Here is a 17,837-nt window from a genome sequence, read left to right as displayed (position 1 = left end):
AAGGGCGGTTTTTGTACGAGTTGTTTTTCTCAGATTCTATTCTGCCCATATCATACGCCCATTGTAGTAACCTGTCCCGTCGATAACGGGGCCACAGCTTCGTTCGAGCCAATGACCAAGGCCGAAAATAATTGTTACAAAATAGGGCCCTTAGCTGCGTGTGGCCGAGCGGGGACAGGAGTATAGTGGGGGAGCTCAATTGATCGCTTGCTTCGGGAACAATGCATCACTTACGGCACATAAAACCTACAATATATCTCTGTAGTCGTGAAAATGCCAGTTGCCATCGACAGTGTTACTTGGTGAGGTAATAAGCGTCATGCTCGCAAGAACAGCACACAAGCGGGGCTTACCATGCTTGTTTGCGTGTTTTATTATAGCATGCCGCAGTATCCACTTAGAAGTAGATGAAGACGTAGTTATCCTGGCCGTCACTTTGGGTTTAAAAGATAGTATAGGCGAGGGGTGCATGAAATCTGCTGTGCAGACTAGTAAAATACGGCCTGCAGATTGCTGGCGTAAACGTAGATCGGATAACAGCTAATAAAACGAACCTTATATTTTCGGGCTATAAAAATCACTAAAATTTTTATTGCTTGTAAACATTAACTCCAGATTTGGCGCGCCGAGAATAGACGCAGCACGAAGGTAAAAAAGAACACGGCACTAGCCGCCATAGCGACTCAAAGGGGGAAGCTTTTAACAGGCGTCCGTCCATCAATGCATGCTTCGAGCGCATGCGCCATTAGATGCCGTCCACCGCTTTGCATCTTGGTGAGGCACCGACCCTACGCTCGCACGGCAATCGTGTGTTTTGTTCGAAATTCACACACCAGCTGTGAATTTCATGGCAGGAGCGATGGCGATGGTGATCTTCTGTTCACGAGTGTTAATGAATCTATTGCAATCGAAAGTGAGCCCCACTGAGAGGTGTGCAAAATACAGTGCGAAAAAAAAAATATGCATCGAAGACAAAAACAGACAGATTAAAAAGTGGTGTGGGTGTATAAATGAAACAAGCATATCACGAAGCGTCGAAATGAGAACTGAACGTCAAGGACGAGGAAAAAGTTATGGCAGTTCATATGGCACTTTCCAATTGGAGAACTCCGAACACCTCGAGGACTTTGGTCGCGAGCGCTGGCACCAGCCACGGCAGTGTTGCCAAGACGCCCTCGCGACACCTTTAAGCAGTTCCAAGTGCTCCCCTATCCACCCGCAAGGAAAGCGCCAGTTGTTGCTTAAATAAAACAAATCAAACTTACTGATATGTTAGTGTCTTGTTTCGAGACCAACCGAAGGCACTTTCGGGGTCTTCTTTCCAGTGGATGATGTCGGCGTTGACCTCGGCGAACACGAACGGTGAGTCGTACATGTAGCCTATCTCGCCCTTCTTGACGGCCATCACTGAGCACGGACCGACTTGGTAGTAGCCTGCGTGAACAAGGGAGCTTTCAGTGAAATTTTGGCACTCTCAACGCGAACCCCTCCATTTTATTTTTGTCGTTTTTACGAGTAGCTCTCAACGAAATCAACCAGCGGTTATAAGGAAGACAAAGAAATTATATTTCTTTTTTTTACAAGCACAGAGCACAAATGTGTAGCTACACGAAGGCCCGCGTATGAGCTTGCCATGCCAATCGTCGCACCGTCACTGGTTTCCTGCGGCGTAGCGTCAATAGCCTGCCATCCGCCGTAGCCCGGTGGGAGGTCCTTCCTTGCCATCCACACTTCGTTCCACACGTGGAAGTTCCTGAAGGACGAACATGAAAAAAGTCTTCACTTCAACATATGCAGTCATATGTTGTCCCGAAGTTGAGATAGATTGCCACGGAAAAGCGTGTGTATTTTAAGACATAACAAAACAGCATTTTCACTAAAGGCCCCAGTTTCTGTTTTATTTATTTACAATACCCCTAAGGGCCCCTCATGCGAGAGTACTACATAGAAGGGGGGGAGGGGGGGAGGCACACAAACTCGTGCATGCAAAATACAGCACTAGCGCTCGAAATACAACTATTAATACATTGATTACAGTAGACACGTGAAATATAACTCAAACATGAAATATACGCGCGAAATAAAATTACCTGAAATAAACACACACACAAGGAACATGAAATAAATAGATATGAATGGGGTGTATATGCAGCTATTCTTCAAATCACAAGAATCTTTATCCACAATATGGTAATATGTACATGTAACAATAAGTAATAACTAATCTGTTACCTTAAACCGTTTTCTTACAACAAGGTTTGGAAAGATGGTAAGTGAACTTCAGTAGCTCTGCGTGATGGCAGGTTATTCCATTTTATTATTGTGCGAGGAATAAATGATCTTGCGTAAAGTGACGAGCGGCACGTTATGCGTTTTACTTTGTTAGCGCGATCACGGCGCCGGAAGACTGCAAGGGGTGGCGAAAAGAAGTCATTGTGAAGCGTGGAATAATTACACAGTTTATGAAACAAGGTTAGACGAGCAAATTGGCGCCAACGTGATAGTGGTTCTAACTCGGCACGTTGTTTTAATGCTGTGACGCTGGTGAAGCGTGAATAATCTGAAAGGATGAAGCGAACAGCGCGGTTTTACAGACATTCAATGTTGTTGATGTGATGCGTATGCTTGATCAGCATCCCATATGGCGGAAGCATATTAAATTTTGGGGGCCCAAGTTTTGAGTTACAGGAGCCTTATGAATCAGCCTAAATCCGTGATTACGACACATCAGTACGAGTACTCATCTCTGGAATGTATGTTGTGAAATTACTCAGAAAGCTGACAGTGTTTGTACCGATCTAGGCTTGAGCATACACTCACCAGATAGAATCCCGGGAGTACTTCTTCAGTTCCTCGCCTTCCTTGTCGAAGTAACGGTCGATGGTAATACTCTCGTCCGTATCGTGAGCAGACGCATAACAGGTAACCGGACGGCACGGAATACCGAGCGCACGGCAGACTGCAATATTGGCAAAAAAAAAAGAAAACCAAAAGAAGAGGTCATTTTTCAGCAAACAATGACACGACCGTTCTTAACACTAATTTTTTTAGCTTTGAAACAGTAGTCTTGACAATCAAATTTGTAATAAGGTAAGGACTTTTAATCAACTGGTACACAACTTTTAATCATGTGGGCGAGCTTCAGTAGCATTGCCACCATACAATGAACATTCACCAACTCTCTGAGTGTTATATTCTAAAGAAAATTGATAACCCGTGACTTGCGAATTATATACTTTTGCTTTGCCCTTATCCAGGCGCCGCCCCAGCTTCGGTACTGGCAAGTCACGCTTATTCCTTTGGGCAGAAGGGAAATGTAACGCTCATGTAAGCGTACCGCCTTCGTGAAGCGGTCGGCTCGCTCACCGGTGTTGCAGACGCCAGAGAAGACCCAGCACTGCCCGTAGTTGACGGAGGTGCCACCACTTTTGACGTATTGCTCGAGGATGGCGCTACTTCCGGTCCACATCCAGGGTGCTGTGCCATCGTCGTAGTTGCCAGACCAGTTGCCAGTGACGATGCCTCCGTCGTCAGCACTGTTCACCTGCGTTAGGGCCGAACACCCTGCAGCTTGAGTACAGTACGAGCGTGGTGCTGGAGTAGTCCGGGGCCAAACGTGGCGATTAATGCGTTAGCATTTGGAGTGGAAAAGTAGAAAAAAGTGTGGCATGCCGGTCACGTGGTAGAGGTAGAGAGGGGATGGGAGAGCTTAAAAGAGCGTGTATATATATATATATATATATATATATATATATATATATATATATATATATATAGGGTTCGTTTTCGGATTTTATATTTTTTTTAAATTCGGGAGTCTAGAAATCGGGTGCTATTTTTCAAGTTGATACTCAGGCAGAAATAAGGTATTTTGTGCTACCATTCCGAAATTTTTTTTCGGGTTAAATTTACAAATTTATTAAGTAATACATTACATTCTTTTTTTTTTCTTTTTTTTTTCTCAAAGGGTATCACGAGCTCCTTAACGCTAACGCGTTAAAACCAGGCATTTGTTTCAAGCTGGTAATTGGGGGACATCAGGGTTTTCTAACAAATACTCCGAAGTTCGGCATTTGTTTGAAAATTAAGTAATAATGACAGTAAATAGCATTGGTAACTTCTAGGAAATGAAATATTTTATTCACGAAAAGCTGGTCATCCTTTTTTTTTACGCATCTTTGTTAACATACATTGTCATCTGCGTGCGCAACATATCGGTCTCCTATCCGAGACCTTGTCCGGTCTTTGAACGTATCCCAGCTGAGAGAAAGTTACCTCGACCTCACATATTCCATTAACTAGGCTCTCAACAGTGTCAATTCTATAGAAGAAAAGCCTATTGGCGCTTTTCTTTAGCAGGTCCGTAGAATGTCACGGTGCGTTACTAAATCACAGTTAGGCGCGCTCGTTAGGCGGTTGGTTGAGAGCCGTGTAGCGTCCACAGTGCTGCACGCAACTTCTGAAATGAGGTCACTGGAGTTCACTTAAGCCAACGGGATCTAACTTCGTTGTCCCGAGGCAGGGTAGCTAGCGCGTGTGCAACGCAAACTCCGAGCAGCGTAAAAGAAAAGGAAAAAGATAGGCTTGTATGTGGTTTTCGAATCGGGCGGAAATCGGGTTTAACCCGATTCTTCTGAAACACGGTCGGGATGTAAAAATCGGGTAAAATCTGGTTTTACCCGACAACGAACAACCCTATATATATATATATATATATATATATATATATATAGTTGCACTATATATATATATATATATATATATATATATAGTGCAACTACGGTGGCGGTGGTCTGCTGCCGACCACTGTCATTAGCACTTCGCTCCTCGGATAGGCGGGGCGTGTGTCGAATGAGCTCCTGAGCAACACATCGCAATGTGGTGAACGCGGTTTAAATCCTAGATCCGGGACCTCAAACAGGTGCGTCGTAATGCTGACGCATTTCTCTCGCATTTACAGCTAATTCATCCCTGAATGTTACCGTGCATACAGAAGAAGGTCGCAGTGAGTGAACGTGAATGATGAAAGTACATTGTTAATTAACTTGCTTGTTATTCCCAAACAGCATAAGAGCTTCCGAGATTTCTTGTCAATAAAAGTGAATCAGTATAACATTATGTCTGTTGTCAGATGAAAAAGAAAATAAACGGCGCTGGGTGCCTAGTAGAATACTCAATGGTTCAGGGAGCTGTAAATTTCTATTTCTAAACCACATTTAGGCTTGATCCAAGGATACTTTAGGAAATTTTGTCGCCACAAAATGCCGCGTCATAGCAGGGGACCCAATTCCGGTCGGTTTGGTAAGTGAGCAATTGTATGTATAGTACAAATGGATGAAAAAACTCGAAGAAAGGGATATAAAAGCAATAATGAAGCCGGAGTAGAAAGAAATGCATTCTGTTTAGAAGCGGTTCGTATATTGAGAGGCGGTTATATATATTTGTATCTTCTGAAGCTGTACGCTGTTCAAGCAATAAACACGAAAAAAAAAAGAAGAAAAGAAAAACACGCTATGGTTACGAAGTGCACACAGGTGTGCCTGCCAGCGCGCGTTTGCTTGCCTGAAACAAGTTTGACGGATTAAAATTGCAGCAAAATTTATTTTGTTGTTGGTTCTACACATTATGAATAGAATTAGCATGAGAGAATCAGAAAGGACCACTCTCAGCAACTAGTGAAACTGCCATGCAATACCGAACGAAAACTTTTTTTTTCCTTTTTTTTTTTTTTTTTTGCATAGGGAATTCACAAGTGACTCGCAAGTGTAGAAACCCACACTTTCTCCTAGACGAACTGTCCAAAAAGTGTGACCCTCTATCTTGATCTTGATATTATGAATGTTCATAGGAAGCGCCTAGGCAAACAATGACCCAAACAATAACGAAAATCAAATTTTCCAATTTCCTTTGTTCTTGCATTTACCGATTATTTTATTTACAATGGCATCAGTTACATTTGTGTTATTGTTTTTTCAACCGTTCAGCTGGAGATTATTTTATTTCTGATTGTTCACCGGAAGTTACAATGTATGCAACGAAACAAACTAAAAGCATAATTTCAGACTTTTCACATTTAAGAAAGCTCACATTTTTTACTTGGAGCTGCAGCCTAATTATTATTATATGAAACAATGGTGGCTTTTATGATTATTTGAGCTCTCGACTTGTCCGTATGCGGCCATAGACGGTGTTACTAAGCTAATAGCTACGCTCCATAAATTCCGTAAATGCGTCGCGTTGTTGCGTGGACGTTTTCAAACTCCCTTTTCTATAAAGCCTTAACGGTAGTGTCAAAGAATTCTATCGCAAACACCTTAATTTTAAGCTATACTATCACCATTACCCGAAAGCTGGACTTGGTTTTATGTTGTAAGCTATATCGTCGTCGTAAATGTAATTACAAAGGGGCCCTAGCGGTAACTCGAAGGTAATGGGACCAACGAGTGATATGGACACGTACGTATCCATATGATAAGCAATGCACCTATACTACAGTGAATCACACTGTGTGTCTTCGAGTTAAGCATAGCGTTACCATAACAACAATTAAGGTACTCATACTAAAAAGTCACTGCACCTAACCATAACAACAAGTAGCTACAAAAGCCAAGGATGGCCCTCTACAATTGGTTTGCCAAGCACGCATTTCTTATTCGGTACAGAAACGAATGTGTGTTGTTTGTTCCACTCATATGAACAAAGAAACAATCCCAGTCGTGGTATGACGTGACAGCGCAGAAGCAGCCGTATTTGGTGTGCCACAGACAATGCACAAGCAGAAGTAACTGCTTATGCTATCGTTCTATTCTGTACCACAAGATTGTTTTTCAAAAAAAAAAAAATAAATAATACCGTGTTGCCGAACTATTCGGTTCATACTTGCATGTTTTAAGAAGTGCACGTTTTGAGACGAGGTCGAACGAGAAACACCTTCGTGACGGGCGCCTGTCGTGAGTCCGTCCTCTCTTTCGTCCTTGTCGTAAAATGCGCATTTGTTATAACACGCCTGTTCCGTGTCATACACGTAAACACGAGTGTTTTGAATGAGAGATATGTTTACAAAGTAAAGATGTTTTCAACTACTTTTTTGTCAGACATCATTCAGTGCGTAAAGAGAAAGATAGAGGGTGAGAAGGGAAGGAGATACAGTCGAGGTTAACCAGAGGATAAAAAAAAAAAAAAAGAGGCGGCTATCAGGCCGCTGGGGCGGCGTCTCGTGTTCGTTGAAATTGAGCAACGTTCCGCATGTGTATAGCCCTGCATATGGGTGGCCTTATCGAGGCGTCGTCTAAGTTCAGCGAACTACTGTGCTTACGCGACAGGGGCAGCACTGGAATGGCGACTTTTTTTTTTTTTTTTTTTTTTTCAGTGCTGAATATATCGCAGTGCGGTGGCTAGGGCAAGAGATCATCTTCTATCTACGATGCGTTGTAGATTGTAGGCGGCCGGTGGAAATAGAGACAGGATAAAAATATAAGTTTCGACTAAAGTGGGACGAATGCTGACGAAAGAGCTCAGCGTCGTAGAATTTTATGATCACGGTAACATGTACTACTGCTGCGGATGAGGGTGCTGCAGCAAGGCAAAAAGAATGGCAAGAAGAAAAACAGGAAAAATGAGGAACTTGAGATTGAATGATAAAGCATGCTGCTAACCGCAAGTGTCCTTCGACAAGCACCATTGATTGTTTCGTTATCCGACAGCTAAACAAACGGGATTTCATGCCTAATTTCTTATTCATTATCTGCCATTAACTAAGGTGACATCAGCATGCCTGAAATGAACAACAGTCCTTTATAATGATTTAAGCAACGTCTGGCTTGACTGATGCTATGTGGCATGCATTTTCAAATTATGTGCCGTATTAGTAGTTAGTACTGCTTTGTTACCTCTAAGCCACATTGGTGGTACACGTTCACTTATGTATACACGCGGCCGTCGACTACGGAGACCTCCTTCCCCATTTCGTGTCAATGCGCAGTTTACACTGTTACGCACGTCATCAGGTAACCGGCTCTGGAATGTTCAAGGTATGTGAGAAAATTATTGACGAATAATGTGAAAATGTAATTTTTCCACTTTTTATTTCGGTGATAGCAACCACTGAGCGCTTATTAGACCGATACAGCGGCAATAAGAAGGTGAACGCAGTAAAAGAGATGATTTTGAAAGCGATCAACAGTGTTCGAACCAGGAATGTCTCAAGCTGAAGCCAACGTCTCGTCAGGACAACAAGCCGTTGTTGTCCTGACGAAGACAACCCAGCTTTTGGCAACAATCAAGCTGCTGCTCTGACCGTTGTCGTGCCCTTGTCGAAACGTTGCCTCTAGCTTGAGACCCCGCTTGTTCGACCATTATTGATTAGTAGTTCCTTGATCGCACTCTATGTGTCACCAAGGAACCGGTATGGACTCTGAAACATGGTTTCACTTGGTCACTTGGTCAGTAACCGCCACTTCTTCATCATGGCCTTTACTACATCGAATGTCTGGTTTAGTTCTGAAAGTTTTGATATAAAGCTAGTGGAACATAGAACTGTGCAAACATATCGAAGTTTTATCTCGTGATTTGCTTGCGCAGGTTATCGGAGTGGCATACACTTACCATTGCGGAGATTGCGCGGACCACTTTCACCGGGTTGGCCCTGGCGGCGTAACTGAGGTTGGACTTGTCCAGGACCAGCGAGCAAGCGGGCAGGACCATGTCTCCAAACTGGAAGAGTGACAAGAAAAAATGAGCGGACGCGCTGGGGCCCAAATTTCACGTTCTCCGACACTTGGAGCGGCCTCATTACATTGTCTCCGGTAAAGCTTGTCTCTTTCTCGAGCCTACTCTTTTTTTTTTTTCGTAGAATATAGTTTTTCACAGCTCGTACGGTGGCGCGGAGCATGTGAGTGCTTCAGATAAGCGTTTTCTTTTTCTTTTTCTTTTTCTTTGCAGACTAATGTCACAACTCTGGGTTCCGGCAAACAAAGCTATGCGCCTAAAGGCTAGAACACAGACCCACGACCGTCATTCGTGTACCGCTCTAATTGGTGTAAGATGCCAGTAATGTTGGATTTATCACTGCCGTCATTAGACAAGAATCAGCAACAATATTAACAGCAGAATAACCATAGCCGATCACTACGACCATACTTTTACGTTCGTTTAGCGTGTGTCGTGAACTATGACTGGGGAAACCAAAAGATTTTCATACTTTCCTATTCAGGTACATGTGAAACCGGAAATGATACAATCTCATTAGACAACCACTTAACTAACTTGAATTAAATTTGTAGCCTTTAAGAGAGACCACTAAATTTTATTTATTGTTGCAAGTATCATCTTGATCTATGGCCCCTAATATTCAAAATAAAATTGCCGAAAATCGGTAAGCATTAAAAAAATTGAAGAAGGAAGCTTAAAGCTCCGTAACCCGGCACCAAGAGCAGGTATCCCAGTTCTATGAACTGCATCGGTTACATCGTTTAAAGCGGACAAATATAATGATTTAACTTAACAGCTTACGCATTGCATTGCAACTATGCACTTATTACATTGTTTACGCGATTTCTTCAAAATTGCTACTCATTAGATTACTTGTACGTTGCAGAAGGAGCAGAATATATCAATTATGTCAACTTTAAGAATTTAGATGCCCCACTAGAGGCAGTTGACGTAACTGTGACATCGTTGTTTAATGCCGTATTACAGAGTTCCTCTAGAGATATTTTCCGGAAAGTTTCTGATTTCATCCATATTTGTAAAGGAACTGACAGCCCAAATAATAAGCGCGTGCACGCTTAAAAAGAGCTGATCCGAACAATCGGTTGATGATTCTTTTAATGCAATAAACGTTATCAATATTGGACAGTGTTCGAGCAAAACTTTTGACCTATCCACTCCCATATATTTATGCACGCGATCTTCCCTGAACGGATTCATGGTGTCTTTCTTGTTTCTCGAAGAATTAACGATATCTTGTGCACAAAAATTTCAGGTTTGGAAATTTCTACCGGTGCATATACTCCTATTTATTTCTGCAATTTTCAGCAACCTGCACATGCCTACCTGACCGAAAATCCACTGCCGACCCTCTGGTTGCTTCCAGGACCCCATGTAAATCTTGCCAACATCATTGAGCACGTACTCTCGTCGCCAGTCTTCGTTATCCATGTACACCATGTCATCTGGAACAACGTGCGGAGGTTAGCAAATAATGAAATGCCAATACTTTCTGTCCACGATTTAGCGAGTTCTCTTTTCTTATCGACAACTCGAATGTCGACAAAGAGTTGACATTGTGTATTCTTTTACATGAATATACAATTCTGCCACAACCTTACCAGTTATTTAAATTGGTCTATTTGTGTGTAGGTACGTTATGAAGAAAAAAAATTAAGACAGTATCGTCATCGATGGTATATACCAAGCGGATGGATAATTTACCCCGAGTTGTGAATGATGGGTACATACAGGCCAACTCTTAATGTGTATTACAGAAAGGTCACGTGCTTCTCCCAACAGCTACATTGTTAACTTCCCAGAAATGGCGAAAGCAATAATCAGTCAATAAATCAAATGATCGATTCATTTTTATAACACTTGTCCAGGACAGCCCTAATGTCTGAATACTAGCGCACGGGTACCAAAAAAAGTAAATGACAACAATAATAAAATGTAAGTAAAGGAGGCAAAAGGTGCCGGACAAAAAGAAAGAACATTTTAACATAATATAAAAAAGCACGTTAAATGTAAGCGGATAATTATGAAACATCTATAACCTTCGAAAAAACGCACGGTAAATCGGCATGTATAAAATTTGAATGCTGGCTATATGCATTGGTGTTAGTAAAGCGATCATGGTACTATAGTTTGCTTAAATACTTTTTTGAATCCATTCAATGATGTGATTGCTGGATTAAGAGGTACCATTCCAGACCACCGACGCGCATTCAAAAGGAGGAAAACGTCGCTATGTATAGCTTGAGGAAAGGTGTTGGCTAAATGAATTAGCTCGATAGCCTGCAAGCAAAACCGAGAGAGCTTTGACTCCGCATTGCAATGCGTTTACCGTGATCAGAAATGTTTAAGAATTTATCAGAGTACGCAAAAGTCATCGATATCAAGGACCTTACATAACGGTACAGCATCCAAGGATTAAAATATATATGTATTTCCTATATGGAAATTAAATCCCTAGCATTGGTCTTAGTAGCATTCAAAGTGAGGTCATTGTTCTTGCACCACTCAGAAAAATAAAACAGGCCTGACTGAGGTATACGACAGTCATCAATAGTATGACTTTCCCGTAAAATTGTCGCAATTTCGCCCGAAAGGCAAAACATTGTGCGTTTATAAATTGCAGTAAATGTTCGCTAAACAAGCCTTATATCATGCGCCCAAAGACTCATGAACATTTTGCAGTTTTTTCTTGTAGCGCAAAGAGGCACAAGGACGTAGAAGAAGAACAGAGACAAACGCAAGACACTAGCACGAGAAATAAAGTCCATCAGTGTAGAAATTTGGGCTTGTAGGTGTAACACCAACAAGCCGAAATTTCTATGCTCATGAACATAGTTCACTTGATGACCGCGAGCACTCGCTGTCACAGCGCTGGCATGGTGAAGAGCGCCGGTAATTGAGAGCGCGCATGCTTGTTCCAAAGCGGCTCTTCCGTGTTGCAACTTCCGTCAACGATTCAGCTGCGCCCCGTCTCCAAAACTCAGCAGATCACGTGACTTCTAAGACTATAGGCGCGCCGAAAGGCAACGTGCGTGAAGCCACCAGGGGTCGTATTCTGTAAGAGTCTACCTAAAGTCCCTTGAGTCTACCTAGTGGACTGTCCATTTCGGCTGTCGCTGATTGGCTGCTGCTTGATGTGCAGGAAGGTGCCAGTCAGTCTCCTTCCTGCACGTCAAGCAGCAGCCAATCAGCGATGGCCGAAATGGACAGTACACGAGTTAGACTCTCACAGAATACCGCCCCAGCTCTCTCTGCTCGCCCTTGCATCCTCGCCCTCGCACCGCCAGTAGATCACGCGAGCACGAACACACGGCTCACGTGCCGCTCATTCTCCTCACACTTATAATTTACTTGGGACAGCACGGCGGCGACTACGGCGGCACCAACACATCATGTGACCTCCAAACAAGGCACGCGGGCACCGCATGCGCTCGGCCGCGCACGCAGCTCGGTCACACTCACGTGAACTTTACGTAACATTGGGCCCGCGGGCAGACGGCGTGCAGCAAGCCACTAGTTTTAAACACAAGTTTACGCTCGCCCTCGCACCTGCAGCATATCATGTGACCACCAATACACGGCGCGCGGGCCGCACTTTATCCTCTCATTTGGGCTTTATTCAGGGCAGCACGGCGACGACGGCGGCGGCACTGACGGCGACAGCGACAACGCGCCTCGTGTGCGTTGTCGCTGTCGATAATTAAATCTTGCTGTCATCGGCATATGCATGCTATAAAAACAATTATGGGGTTTTACGTGCCAAAACCACGATCTGATTATGAGGCACGCCGTAGTGGTGGACTCCGGGTATTTGGACTACCTGGGGTTCTTTAACGTGCACCTAAATCTAAGTACACGGGTGTTTTCGCATTTCGCCCCCATCAAAATGCGGCCGCCGTGGCCGGGATTCGATCCCGCGACCTCATGCTCAGCAGCCCAACACCATAGCCACTGAGCAACCTCGGCGGGTCATGCTATAAAAGGAAGGAAGAATCGCGGAGAGTGGAAGAGAAATCATTATAGCAAAAATTAAGAACAGGACAACAATACTACTACTACTACTACTACTACTACTACTACTACTACTACTACTACTACTACTAATAATAATAATAATAATAATAATAATAATAATAATAATAATAATAATAATAATAATAATAATAATAATAATAATAATGTGCAAGAAGGGTCGACGCTATAATAATTTTGAATCTGTGTCTTTCGGCTCGGTGGAAGAGAGGGGCAGTAGACGTACCTTTGCACCACGGATTGAACAGCAGGTAGATGTCGGACGGATGTCGGTACTTGTCCCTGGCCGACGGGTCGGCGCGCGACCGGCTAAGCACGGCCATTCGCCACAGGCCCACGCTCACGTTGGCCGGCGCGAACACCTGGAGGGACATGACGGCGCGGTCGTGGTGCGTCAGGCGCACGTCCCAGCTCTGCGGAGACCGGCTAAAGTCGCCCTTGGTGTCCGGCACGCGCAGGCTCACGAAGGTCCCCTTGCTCATCTCGGGGTTGGGGCCTGCACCGCCGCCAGCCGCAAATCGTCAAGCGCTCACAGCAACTCACTGGGAAGAGGATCGCGAGTGCAGCCCTCGCGATGGTCAACTATACGAACGCCGCTTTTAGCGGATGCTAATCTATACGGGAAACATGTGACACTGCCAAGGACTACACGTGGACAAACTTCACCTCAAACTGCAATCAGATTTTACGATCTCGCGCAACCTTATCCCACGAGATCGAGACGCTTTCAGAAAACATCACGTTAACTCTCAGCGGTTGCCACTGACCCCACCTCGACCCCTTTATTTAGATTGAGGTCGAGTTCTGGAATTCAACATCGTTTTAATAGTTCGGAACTTGGGAATTGGGTACTAATAAATGTTGAATCTGCTTATTTATTTGTGTTTGTTAACATGTCCTGACGCCTCTCACACAGGTGCCTTAAAGCCATGATACAGCAAATTAAACATCTTTCTTCAATAAAAAAGTTTGTTCAGTATATGAGGTTCCAGCTGCCTAAATATGCTATTTCAAGGATCCCTACATGTAGCCATATACATAGATGGCAGAAATTAGCCTGGCGCCTATTTGGCCATACTTTGCCCTTGGGCCACAAGACGCCGATTCCTCATCATCAGATGTCAGAAATCTCATAAGTTAATGCACAAAATACCTACTATGTATGCGCACAAGTAGCTACAAAAAAGTTTGACTTCAAAAGTCCGTCGCAGCCAGCATTCGTCGACAATCTCGAAGTCATACATAAGGTTGAAGTCAGGATTCCTGACCTTACAGAATTTCTAGCAGTTGCCAATCTCCCCTCACTCTGTGAGTTTGAGGTCGACCTGATGAGGTCAGAACCTCAAGAGGTTGTCCGCCTTTGCCAGGGATTGACATCAGAGTACTTGTGTTTGGCGCATCGCGAGGCGGGTTCAGGACTTTTTGGAGAGAGGTCAACTGAAACTTGGTCTGTACTGCACTGACAGCGGCTTGCGGAGAACGGCGACTGCTTCCTGCACTTCTGAGCCGTAGTTTAATGTGATAAAAGCGTGATTCGCACTCTTTCACAGCGGAGAAGCGACTTCGCTAATAATATGTCCAACATCACGATTCGTTAGTATATCTGCTTTTACGATCAGTTCTATAGCCTAAGAACGCTTTTATGGATGCGGGCCAAGACTGCGTTATGGAACCAACAATACTGTGGCCTTATTCGACTTTATTTTCCTTTCCCTCCAGGTGTTCTGTCTTAACGAGTTGGAGTTGCAGTCTTTGCACTTTCTGGAACCCCTGAAACATTCCAGTCTACACCGTAACTTCTTCTCAAGTTGTTTCTGTCTGCGAAAAAAAAGAAAAGCCACAAAATTTGGTCGATTTTTCATAGACCCTCATACTACAAACTTCCAATGCAATTTGGATGTTTACGGCCGTAAAAAGCTGTGCCGCTCATGCGTGATGCGCGAACGAGGCATGTTTAATGTATTTCCGTAATTTCCCTTTAGTTTGTAAACAATGTGTAAACAATTTGCAAAAAAAAAAGACAAAAAAGAAAGCGGGAGAAATATAACTGGCGCCTTCTGAGCTCGCATAAGCTATGCTGGTTGTTGCTGTCCTTAATTCCTGTGCCCGGACAGTGACCGGCATGATAACGAGACGTTCACCTGGGCGTTCGCCAATCTTGGACTGTCTTGAAAAGAGAAGTTTTGTGAATGTGCGTGCTAGATTTATTTATTTATTTATTTATTTATTTATTTATTTATTTATTTATTTATTTATTTATTGAGTGAGTGAGTGAGTGAGTTTAGTTAGTTTACGAAGACGGAAATAATCAAACATGGCTGCCTATGGCGCAGCTCCCTAACGTGCTTGAGGGCCCTTACCGATGCTGAAGTCGAGGGTAACGTCGTCGATTCCCGGCTGGTATTCACGCTTGAAGCGGACGGCTAGAAAAAACGGCTGGCCGCGGCGTATGATGAGCGGCGGGTCGCTCATCTCCAGTGAGTCGAACATTTCCGTGTGGTGGTGCTTGGCGTTGTCCTTGGCGTAAACCTCCACGGCGTCCACCTTTATGGCATCGCCTGCACAAAGATCGCGTACCCTTGTTTAGCGCCGAGTTAACGAATGTTTCATGCTAATTGAGAAGGCATTTTTATTCTCTATCGATGTTGCAAAACCTCATTCGTGCGTAGGTTGTCTGGTTGCATGTCACGTGGAGCCAGCAGAAACGCACTATTTTACTGTCTCCAGAAATAAGGACATGTCGATTTACGCTACAACGTCGTTGAACTTAACATTAAAATTTAAGCGCATTTTTAACATAGCGCTTGACTCCTATGTCAATCCTCGTCGAACCATTCAAACGTTAAAAGTTCGGCAGTGCTTCGTTGCTGGTTCTTAACATATACTCTTTCTCTTAACTCGCACTGTTTTTTCGCGTTGAAGTGTTGGGAACACACGACCTTCTTTTTCTTTCTTCTTTTACTCACGTGTTTATGGCAATGCAGTGGATGCTTATACTGGTATATATTTTCATGCGTGCAAGTAAACTTTACTACTTCTTTGCGGGTCATCGCGTGTTGTCGTGAGATATAATATCGTTCCCTGTAAACAGCATAACCACATCTCAGCATGAACTCAGAAAGCGAATTCGTAGCCGTTACGTATTAATCATCTATTATGCTTTTCACATCTGAAAGCTGTCATTATAGCATATTTTGCACACTTTAAAACCTATAACCACAAGCATAACGTTAATTTTCTAGAGCTCGATATTGTGAGAATGTAATCGAGAATATTACACTCGTCACGCTTTCGTAGCAGCGTGGGTTGTAAAATACTCATTTCCGTGCATCCGCTCTCATCGAGACGCATCAAGAAATTTAAAGACGAAAAACAATCATTGAGTTTCATACACTTTCTGTACCTTACTAGCAGGCTATTCAGTGACTGAGCAGGCTGCCCAAGATGGTCGGTGTATCTTTTGCGCGTGCTTTTTTAACAGCGGAGCTCTTTAAGCCGGGCGTAATGTGTCTGCTGAATCCAAAAATATGGGCCGATCCTGGTGGCAGTGCAGAAAGGATCCAATCACAATGGCACATACCCCTGTGAACTAGCGAAGCTGAACCTGGATAAGTCTAGCTAAGCATGGTTGGGACTACTTAAGCTTAGTCAGTCATCAATATCCAATCGATATCCAATCAACAGCTATTCGATAATCGATCAATAATCAATAAATTCCGGGGAATGCTGGCGATGACTTGGTAGTGCTTAGCCTAGCCCAAAAGCCAGGACTAGCTAGGTGCCCATCAGCTCCGCTGTCTCTTTAGCATTGCGCCTCCAGCGCAAACTACGCAATTACGCAAAAAAAAAATGAGTAGTATTGAACAACTCGCATAAAAGCATCAGGAGTGAGGACCAATGTGCCCTTATAAACATAGTACTTCGCAGACTAAGGTGCACGTGCACTGATACCAGCAGCGAGGCGCTGGTTCTAGCTCCAAAAATCGTGTTGAAGCACTATCAGATGTCAAAAGTGCCAATGGGCAACGGTTTACAAGCGACACATCGGGTGGAGGCATTTTCTTGATACTGTACAATACTTGTTCACGCCAGCTAAAAGACACGTTTGCACACGAGATACGAGCGCGCTCGAGCTGTGTCGGAGGTAGCGATAACGCATACTGCGTCGGCGGCTTCGTTTTCTCCCCAAGAGTGCGAACGCATTGCGATATGGAGTGAGAATAAGCCGAACGGAGCGCTCTTGAGCGACGAGAAGGTGTTGCCGTTGTAGTGGCTAGGAGCTTCCGCACACACGTTGGCACAAATCGCCGGTTTCTGTGCTATAGTCAAAACAGCTTTGCGACAAATGCGCATCGCACGGCCACTCAATGCATTCGCAATCACCTCGGTATTTCCCTCGGCGCGCTGCCTCTTCGCGCTGTTTCCGCTCGTACTCCCTGCGCATGCGCTCCAGGACAGCCGCCATGTGCGCCCTGTAGGCATCCGAGTTTGGGTCGTTCAGGTGGCGCCTTCCGTGGCCCGACATGGTGGTCTGTTTGCTGCGAGAAAGAGAGCAATACAAACGTCAGTGCCAGGCCCGCTAATTTGCACGTGCAAAAGTTTAGTATCGAAGTTCACGGCGCACTGCCTCTGTTAGGGGAAAGGTGGAATCGAGAAATGGGCAAACATGCATCCCTGCGAGCAATGCAATGTTTGCTTGCGGCGAAGGTAACTCCGGCATTCGTAGACCCCCCATTAGGACGGTGCCCAAGCAGCCTTTAGAGTGGAACCCTACCATACGAGATAACTCGTTAGGCGCACTTTGCACGTCCGGTATGCTTTACTGACCGGGTAGTTGAGTCCTGTTGAGTGTTACTGTTGGCAACTTGCACGTGCTCGCCATTTAACGAGTAAGTCTTATGTAACTGACCTGCCTTGTGAATAAAGACTTGGGCTATGCGTGTCAGCCTTTTGGGCAGTGAATGGTAGTGGCCGGCAAATAATTATTGTGATCTGCCGTCCTAGAGTGTCACTTCGGGCAATGGGAGGCGCTGCAGTGGGCTTTAATGAAGGCTCTGGATAAGTACTGACTACTCGGG

General features: G+C 44.2%; 1 protein-coding gene across 1 annotated transcript in view; it reads right to left on the bottom strand.

The window, feature by feature from the left end:
• The window catches only part of LOC119465745 (uncharacterized), an 80,061-nt gene that overhangs the window by 44,910 nt on the left and 17,314 nt on the right, over positions 1 to 17,837 (bottom strand). Inside the window, exons 2-10 of the mRNA XM_037726216.2 lie at positions 17,143 to 17,297; positions 15,120 to 15,317; positions 12,986 to 13,255; positions 10,054 to 10,172; positions 8,605 to 8,712; positions 3,367 to 3,544; positions 2,821 to 2,959; positions 1,650 to 1,753; positions 1,266 to 1,434 (exon numbers count right to left, since the gene is read on the bottom strand). Of these exons, the coding sequence (XP_037582144.2) occupies positions 1,266 to 1,434; positions 1,650 to 1,753; positions 2,821 to 2,959; positions 3,367 to 3,544; positions 8,605 to 8,712; positions 10,054 to 10,172; positions 12,986 to 13,255; positions 15,120 to 15,317; positions 17,143 to 17,284 (1,427 nt within the window). The 5' untranslated portion in view covers positions 17,285 to 17,297. The remainder of the gene's footprint in view (positions 1 to 1,265; positions 1,435 to 1,649; positions 1,754 to 2,820; positions 2,960 to 3,366; positions 3,545 to 8,604; positions 8,713 to 10,053; positions 10,173 to 12,985; positions 13,256 to 15,119; positions 15,318 to 17,142; positions 17,298 to 17,837) is intronic.

The sequence above is a fragment of the Dermacentor silvarum genome, chromosome 1 (genome assembly GCF_013339745.2).
Source record: "Dermacentor silvarum isolate Dsil-2018 chromosome 1, BIME_Dsil_1.4, whole genome shotgun sequence".
Lineage (NCBI taxonomy): Eukaryota > Metazoa > Arthropoda > Arachnida > Ixodida > Ixodidae > Dermacentor > Dermacentor silvarum.
This window is presented reverse-complemented; position numbering and strand designations above follow the sequence as displayed.